Source organism: Adiantum capillus-veneris, chromosome 22, assembly GCF_014529385.1.
Source record: "Adiantum capillus-veneris isolate H3 chromosome 22, ASM1452938v2, whole genome shotgun sequence".
NCBI lineage: Eukaryota > Viridiplantae > Streptophyta > Polypodiopsida > Polypodiales > Pteridaceae > Adiantum > Adiantum capillus-veneris.
In genome coordinates this window covers 108,433,427-108,442,337 of record NC_140952.1, presented here as the reverse complement: position 1 = coordinate 108,442,337, position 8,911 = coordinate 108,433,427, and the positions used below count along the sequence as shown (strand labels likewise).

The 8,911-nt window shown below is 42.2% G+C and overlaps 1 protein-coding gene across 3 annotated transcripts; it reads left to right on the top strand.

Moving 5' to 3' along the window:
• Positions 1–3,992: 3,992 nt before the first annotated feature.
• On the top strand, positions 3,993–8,493 carry LOC147429998 (uncharacterized). Of its 3 annotated transcripts, none has more exons than XM_086496186.1 (13): positions 3,993–4,119; positions 4,294–4,464; positions 5,889–5,978; positions 6,058–6,123; positions 6,200–6,265; positions 6,407–6,507; positions 6,593–6,638; positions 6,776–6,830; positions 6,909–6,985; positions 7,071–7,487; positions 7,571–7,675; positions 7,761–7,952; positions 8,040–8,493. In XM_086496186.1, the coding sequence occupies exons 2-13, from the start codon at positions 4,417–4,419 to the stop codon at positions 8,103–8,105; spliced, it is 1,329 nt and encodes a 442-aa protein (XP_086352312.1). In that variant the 5' UTR covers positions 3,993–4,119; positions 4,294–4,416; the 3' UTR covers positions 8,106–8,493. The 3 variants fall into 3 exon arrangements, with proteins under 3 accessions (XP_086352312.1, XP_086352311.1, XP_086352310.1); XM_086496185.1 differs by having other exon boundaries at positions 4,008–4,119; positions 4,195–4,464; XM_086496184.1 differs by having other exon boundaries at positions 4,017–4,464.
• Positions 8,494–8,911: the final 418 nt, after the last annotated feature.

Below are 8,911 nucleotides of genomic sequence, written 5' to 3'. Positions count from 1 at the left end.
TGGGCTTACTCCCCTTTGTGGACTGATCATGTCCTCAAGGCATGGCACTTCCCTTTACTCATGTGCCAGCTCTCGTTCACCGCATCACTCCAGGGGGGATTTGTTATCATATACATGTGGTAGTGATGTGTGTGAACACACTAGGACTGCCGAGGCATTTTTTCCCTCTTTAGGAGGTTTTTCCCCCCGTGCATTGTATATACGCCCATCACTCTAGGGCTATTTATCTTTCCATTGCACACTAAGGAATACACTCTCTATTGTGTGCCTTGAGCTTCCTTCATCTTCTCCAAGATGTGTGCGTTTCTCTGCAACCCTAATTCCAACAACTCGCCACACACACTCAAACACACTCTCATTGTGTGAGGTGCAAAGTGCAAGAGGCCCATATCGTTTTGCAAGCTAGTAAACAAGCTGAGAGCCTACACCAACACTCTTGGCCATGGAATGCAAATCCAACCAAGAGCCATGCTTCAATGCTTAAGCTTGCCATCTTCTCCATCTTCATTACCATGCTTAAGCTTGCCATCTTCTCCATCTTCATTACTATGCTATTATGTATGCTAGCAAGAAGAGTGATGATAACTGAGGAACTATTTCTTTCTCCTATGGAATGTTTCTTCTTCCTCTTCCCTACCCTCATTCCCCGCTAGCTCTCTCCACCTTCGAAGGTGTTTGAAGCCTTGGGACTGAGGCTTGGGATAGTTAATGCTTTTTGCAAAGTTTATGTTATGCTCGTGATGCATGAAGCTTTCCATCTTCATTGCATCACCTAGGTCACAAGGAACATGCAGATTGTATTGTACCAAGTCTCTCTTCATGGGAGAAACTATAATACAAATGCCTATTGGAGGGGGGACCGGCTCCACATAAATCCGGTCCTCAATCGTTGTCATGTTCTCTGAACTCTCTCTCTTGCAAAAGTATTGTTCATGCCAAGTTAACTAAGTATGTTTATGTTGCTACCATCAATTAAGTTCACCCTTTATGCTCACAAAGTAATTTCACAAAATGCTTTCTCTAATTTTCCTACTCTCAAAGTTCATAGGCCTTTTCCATTACAAGGGGTCATTATAACGAAGCCTTTGGGACCCATTGATATGTACATTTCAGTGAATCAAGCTAATGCCTTGGGGTAACACAACCTATCTTAGCTATGGGAGTTGAAGTTTTAGTAGAGTGGGTAATGGGCAAGGATGTTTTTACTATTGGAAATAGGGTTGCAGGGAAACACACACAACTTGGAGAAGATGAAGAAGCTCAAGGCACACAACAGAGAGTAGTATTTCCTAGTGCACAATGGAAAGATAAGTTAGCCCTAGAGTGATGGGCGTATATACAATGTATGGGGGAAAAAACCTCCTAGTGTGGGAAAAAATGCCTCGACGGTCCTAATTGTGTTCACACAGATCACTACCACATATGTATGGTAACAAATCCCCCCTAGTAGTGATATGGTGAACGAGAGGTGGCACATAGAGTATAGGGAAGTGCCATGCCTTGAAGACATGATTAATCCACAAAGGGGAATAAGCCCAAAGCTTTGCTGAAAGCTTCAAGCTTCTCACGAGACAATGCCCTTGTGAAAAGATTTGCAAGGTTGTCCTATGTCAGCACATAAGCCAAGCTAATCTCTCATGCTGTTCACGTCATATAGATTCACTCATTCCCTCTCAAAGTAAACTTGCTCCCATCAACCCTCACTTACTGATCAGCAAATCATCAACATAAAGAACGATGATGAGAAGTACATCACCCTCACGCTTTACATACAAAGTGCTTTCTATTGGACTGTTACAAAAGCCTTGTTTAACCAAATGATTGCCAGTTTTCTCATACTAAGCACGAGGAGATTACTTTAACCGATACAAAGCTTTCTTACATTTGCACACTTTATCTTCTCGTCCTTTCATGACAAAGGTGCGAGACTGCGTTACATAAACTTCCTCAAATATATCACCATTCAAGAAAGCAATAAAAATATGTGATTGATGTACATCCCATCCAAAATGAGCTGCCAATGCACATAAAAAACACATAGTAGTCATACGACAAGTGGGAGAAAAAGTATCTTCATAATCTAATAATGCATGTCTGCTATGCATAACCTTTTGCAATAAATCGAGCCTTATAGCGATCAATCTCACCATCTGGCTTACGTTTCAACTTGTAAACCCACTTTGTACCAATGGCCTTTTTGCCAGGAGGCAAATCACATAAAGTCCGTGTGTCATTTTCTATAAGTGCATCATATTCGGATTGCATGGCAACCATCCAATTTTTAGAATTTTGTGCTTCATCAAAAGATAGAGGTTCCTATCACATGATCCAGAAATAGCCAAAGTTATAAAAAGGGGGAGGGGATAGAGGTATTGAGAGAGGGGATATATATACATATACACACACACACACACAGATATATATATATATATATATATATATATAGAGAGAGAGAGAGAGAGAGAGAGAGAGAGAGAGAGAGAGAGGAAGAAGAGAGGGAGAGCAAGACAAAGAGATTGAAGGAGTGGGAGATAGAAAGAGATAGAGAGAAATAGAGATAGGGAGACAAAAGGATTGAAGGAGTGGGAGATAGAGAGAAATAGAGATAGGGAGAGGTAGCGGGAGACAAAAGGAGAGTGAGAGACAAGAGATAGAGGAAGGGGAGAGGAAGCGAGAGAGAAGGAGAGAAAAAAAGCTCGCTCCAAAAATTGTTTTTGGAGCGAGCTTTTTGGAGCGAGTTTTTTTCTAAATTCGGTCAATTGAGCAATATTTGAAAAAAGCTCACTCCAAAGCTCCCTCGAAAAGCTCATTCCATTCCAATCCCCATGTGGATTGACTACCAACAAATATTTTCCATTGTAGATTTCTCAAAAAATATATATCTTCGTTTTGGACATGAGGTTTAGGACTATCTACGGAAGGTGCTTTGCCTAGATGGATGTGTTATTCCCCTTGAGGTATCTTTGGTCTCTACACCATCATTCATGGAGTCCCCTCTAGACCTTATTGATTCAATGTTCCTCCATGATACCATGAAGTTGAAACCCACACTAGATTCAACATTTGGAGATAGGATTTCTCCTTGCCATCCTCTCTCATCCCCATGTCTTCCACGTTAGTAAACTGAAGAAATCAACTCACGATTTGGAGAATGTAGTTTCTCGAGAGATTTTAACTGACTTGATAGAGCCACCCGAGATATCACATAAACCAGAAACGATTCTATGGTATCGAGATAGAGAAACACACCATAAAGTGTACCATGAGGTACTAGTTAAATGGACAAGCCTAGGGTGCATTCAGACTGCACAACACCCCAACATTGGGCATTGCCTCTTCTAGCAACCTTGCATTAAGACTGCTGTTGTACGAATACCATGTAAAACTTCACTGGCTGAAGCATCGAATGAGGTACAAGCTATTGGTTACGTGATTCGCTGCTGCAGGCAAGCGTACGAGATCAAATGCTTGTCTGTGTTCTCTGTCGAAAAGTACCCGAACTTACCTCTGTTCCGAAGGAGGAAGGCCCCCCCCCAACTAGGAAGCAACAACTTGGGAATGCCATAGTGCGATTGCCAAGAGATTTGTTTCGAGGACGGAAACTCTTTATAAGGAGGTAGTGTCACATAGCCTATAGGCTATAACCAAGTCGATTGTTTTACGACTGTTGAGTCGGAATAGTGGGCTTTTGAGAAAGATCGTCCGATTGAACTGCCGATCAGCCGGACCAATGTGGATAGGCATGCCACACTATAAGTAAAGGTCCGGGGATGATGGCAATTGATCTTCTCATAGGCCGGGTGGTGAACAATAGATCTGTTATCCTCCTGGGTAGCATGTTCGTATTGAGCGGAGAGGGCACTAAGCAAGTCCGCGAGAGAGTATTGTCCAAGGAGGGAAGACGAAGGAGTAGGATGTAGAGGCAATCATTGGTAAAAAGAAAAGAGCTAGTTTTGCCCTTCCAAGTTCCATAGGATTCATTCTGATTTCATTATAATCTGATCTGAAGGAAACAGACACAAGTCACAACATATACTCTACTAACGTTAACTGAACCCTAAGGCTGTGTTGGAGGAGCGCCCTTCTTGCAGAGATCGTCTGAAGACTTCGAGAGCGATGGTTTGTCCCGCTTCATCACCATCGCCCGTCACTATCTCCGTCATCTACACCTCTTCTGTGTTTCTGTGTGATCAGCTTGTAGCAGCCCCTCCATGGCGCTGCTGCTGCTTCTACCGCTCTTCAAGGATTTGCGAATTCCGCCGAAGAGGTGAATGTGAGTATTGTTGTGTGCAGGGAGCGAGGGAGTGAGAGCGAACTGAAGGCCTGTGAGGGAGAGAGAGAGAGAGGAAAGAAGAGAGTGAAGAGAGAAGAGAGAGGAGCGAGAAGAGAGAGCGACAGCGTCAGAGTGTCTCCAAGATGGCAGCCAACAGCACCCCCGTCTCTTTGGGAAACAGGAAGCTTGTGGTTAGTTCTTTTCCTCTATGCTTTGATTTTGCTCTGCGTTTTTGCTTCGATCAGGTTGTACATTTTTGGGTGGGTTGATGTTACCTCGCTGTAATGTGCATTTCAATTCTGGGACTTCACAGATCCTCAGTATGGTTGTAAGTTGCAAGCCTCTCTTACGTGGTGGGGGGTTGAATGCCATCAGATGCTTGTGCGTCTGGGATGTGTTTCTGGGCTTCTCAAGTCAACCATCCACCTGTCTCAGGAGGCTGTTCTGCGACCGCTTACAATGTGGCCTCTTCTCAAGTCTTAGCTTCTCCAGAGAGCTGAGCATATATGAAGTAAATTAGAAGATGGTTTTTTTTTGCGGGTTATTCTTAAAATTACAAGCGCAAACTCAAAGGTTCCGCACCCCACCCGAAGAAGTTCCTAATTGGATATAGTGTTTCTTCTCTTCAGAAAGCAGTCTTAGCTAGTGCAAAACTGTATGCCTTGCCTTTGTCATACCAAATCTTCATGTCTAGTGCTGAGATTATTTTTCTTGGATTCTATAAAGATTAGAACTTCTCAGATCATTGGAACTATTTTTACTGACATTTACTTCTTGGTTTATTGAAAACTTTATAAAGCTCTCGTATGAGGTTGGATGTACATAAACTTTATGTACATGCAGCCACATGCAACGAGAGCTTTATGAAATTATCAGAGAACCTAGAAGTCGAAGTCAATTAAATTTTTTTCAAAGATCTCGAAAGTTTTAATTGTGTTGTGTAGATCTATGTATCATACAGTGCAAGTGTACGTTATTGTATGGATATAATGGATGTTTGGGTATGTGAAAGTGTGACTGAATCTCACATTGGCGGGTCTAGGGTGTGGAGCTTTTTAGTTGTTCTTGGATTTATCATGGATTCACATGCTCCATGTAGCCTGGGTAGAGGAGGGCCATGCAATTTATTCTAGTATGGGCACCATGCATGGTCGGACGTGCAGGTCATTTAGAAAAGGCAGTGGATCTAATCCATGTAAAATATCTTGGTGTGGATCGTCTTCTGTCGATGTATGCACCAAATAACACAAGTGCATGTAATCGTACACTTATTTGGTTACATGAAAGTATGACTAATTTCGTGTCACTTGTGGATCCAAAGTGTGGAGCGTTTTAATTGTTATGGGATTCACCATGGATTGAAAATTTGAAATGTGCTTAAGGTTAGCTAATCACGGTGTGGCCATTGATCATGACTGATGCTTGCCGAGCAAATACTTTTTCTAATAGTGGGCTAGTTCTTTTATGAACATTTTTGTGGTTTGGGCTTCCTTTACTTAGGTATTTGGAGATAAAGTGTGGGCCAAACTTGTTGTCATTATGTTGCTACGGGGCTTCCTAATATGTGGTTTGTAGAGATTTGCTAGAGTTTATTTCGATTGGATCCTTTTGTTAGGTCCTAGGAATACCATGGGATGTGGATACCGAGGGTTTAAGACAATTTATGAGCAAGTATGGAGAACTCTCTGATGTGATTGTCATGAAGGTAAGACTTTTTTTGGTGCTGATGCCTTATGTTTGCACGTGTTATGTCAGAGTATTTAACAGCCCTTGAAATGTCTCAGGATAGAACAACTGGTCGCTCTCGCGGTTTTGGCTATGTGACTTTTGCGAGTGCCGAAAGTGCAGAAGTATGCTAATCAAAGGTGACTAGTGTGTAATGTGAAGAAGTGCCAGCTTTATTGACAGTTTTTATATGTTGTTCAGAAAGCTCTTGGATCAAGCCATTTTCTCAATGGAAGAATGCTTGACGTAAAAGTTGCAACACCTAAGGTAAGAAATCAAAGAGTATCATTTTAGTGACCCTTCCTATATTGATTTTATTTATATTATCCTGTTTAACAAGAGAATATTATTTTAGTGACCTTTCTCTATTTTGATTTTATTTCTATTATCCTGTTTTTTTACATTCAGGAAGTCATGCAGCCAGCGGCGGCACCTACTAGTGCAAAGAAGAGCAGCAGGATATTTGTTGCGAGGGTTCCTCTCTCTGTAACAGATGAGACGTTTAGAAGGTTTAACTGGAATTCTTTGTACAAGGTCTACTTGATTCAGCTCTAAAGATTAATAGTCTACTCTTTTGGGCTTCTGATTTTACAGCTACTTTGAAAAGTATGGAACTATTACTGATCTCTACATGCCAAAGGTTTGTTTACTTTTAACGGACAATTGCATTATTGGCTCAGCACTATCGCTTTGCATTTCCTTTTCACCTAGCTGCCAGTTAGCTGATTGCCAGAAATTACTGTTAACAAATTGATCGGATTACAAAAAATGGCTCAGGATAAAGGATCACAGGCTCATCGAGGCATAGGTTTTCTGACCTTCGAGGATTCAGGTGAGTCTACACCTATGAAGTAGCCCAGTACTGCAGTGCCAAGCGAATAGCTGAAGTATGGTGGCTTCACTTGAACAGAGTCTGTTGATAAGATCATGGCAGAGACACATCAATTAGGAGGTGCCACTGTTGCAGTGGATCGGGCAACACCCAAGGTATATTTTGCTTACACTTTAGGAGATGGTATGTCTCTGGGTCTGGTATGTCTCTGGGTCTGATGATGTGATGCTTTTTTGACAGGAGGAGGGAGGCAAAAGCCTTGACAAGCTTGGGAACCTTCCATATGGTGTCTTTAACAGTTATTTAAATGCAGCAGCCCGCTTAGGATTTTTTGGCATGCCTCCTTTTTTTCCTCCAGATTATGCTGGTTTTGAAATGGGTGGTGCAGGAGGCCAAGGTAATGCCTATGGGGCCGGTAATAACAGGCCGTCCATGTCCTTTGGAAAGAGCCAGCTGGGTTTATCAGATCATTCAACAGACGCTAGCACTTATCTAAGCAAGAGCTCTTCTTATGGACCCTCAGCTTCATTTGGTGGGTCGTCCAAACCTCTAGGGAGAAAGATTTTTGTTGGAAGAATTCCCATTGAAGCAACAGTGGAGGAAGTTCGGGGCTACTTTGGCAAATTTGGACCTCTCTTGGATGTTTACCTTCCAAAGGTCGGAGATAGTATGATGTGAACGTTTTTTCCTCACATAATTGTAAAGATTACCGCATGAAACAATGATTTTTTCCTTCACAGGATAAAGAGAAGACAACACATAGAGGTTTTGGTTTCGTTACTTTTGCTGATGAGAGTTCCGCCGAACAGGTTGTTGCTCGGACGCATGAAATTCGAGGGCAGATGGTAATTTTCTGCTCATGCTAGGAGTCTTGACTTTTCGAACCAGAGGTCAAGTCAACGAACTGAGTATATTGGTTTTTCTCTCTAGCTTGCTATTGATCAGGCGGCTCCGATGGGTGAAACCCCACCCATTACGGGGCCTTTCTACAATTCGAGCTCGGCTACAGCAAGCGCTGGCTCAGGTGGTCCGGGGCCAATCAGGGGTGGAAGTTTGACTGCATCCAGTAATACCGGGTTTGGTAGTTTATCTGCCGCTGGTGGTTACGACTATAGCAATCCGGTAAGGACTAGCTTGGCGTTTAAATTGCAAAGGTTTTGGTTTTTCTGCTATTCATTTCAGTTAATTGCAACTGCTCTTCTGTGTTAGTGGGGATTGTATTCTTCGTTGCCTGGAAGCTCTTCGAAGATAGAGCCTCGGTATAGACCATACTAAAGATAGAGGCTCTGTATAGACCATACTGATTTGGGCTGTCATGGAGAAACTGTGTACCACTTCTCTAAAAGGCTACTATTAGAACGTCTCCTCGAATGTAACTACGTTGTTGGACTTTCAAAAAGACATTGCCGAAGGTTGATTTTGGAGTTTTCATTATATAAAGTTCAGGAGAAATGTATCATGGTCTATGGGGACTTCCCTCCTAGAGGGAGCAAGCCATTTTGTCAGGTTCTATATGTTCGTCAACATTTTGGGCTTGCTTGCTGTACTCGCTGACCTGAATGCGTGGAAGCAACAGATTATGAAGCTCCCATCTTTTTGTAAAGGACTTAATAACGTGGCTTTGGACGGAAGCAGCAGTTATGATATTTACCTTTTCTTCCAATTTGGTTGTTGTGGAGTGCTCAAGTAATCGGCCTTTGGAATATAAACCATTTGACATGGGTGATTCTGGGCAAAGGAAAGAGTTTTTTAGGAGCTTGCTAGAGTAACTGGAAATTTACTTGTGATTTGTGTTTCATTTCTGTGAATCTGGAGCGTATGGCAATGATGTAGCAATGCGGAATAGCTCCTACCTATGTTTTGGTCATTGTTTTATTTTGATGAAGGGAGTTAGTTTTTGGGTCGAAGTTGCCTTGTAACTTCATTTGGGCTTGTGTATCAAGCTGTGTGGTCTATCGCTTACGTCATTTTTGAATTTATTGTTCTGTTTAATTAATGACTTCTGCATGGGTGTGCTGGGCATGTTGTTAATCATTGATCAATTCCAATGAGTTTACCTGCTTCAGTTTGTTTGTTTGGGT

Coding starts and splice junctions, on each gene's coding strand:
- LOC147429998 (XM_086496186.1), top strand. CDS start 4,417: ATGGCAGCCAACAGCACCCCCGTCTCTTTGGGAAACAGGAAGCTTGTG. Junction 6,124..6,199: donor CGAGTGCCGAAAGTGCAGAA/GTATGCTAATCA, acceptor TATGTTGTTCAG/AAAGCTCTTGGATCAAGCCA. Junction 7,488..7,570: donor TGGATGTTTACCTTCCAAAG/GTCGGAGATAGT, acceptor TTTCCTTCACAG/GATAAAGAGAAGACAACACA.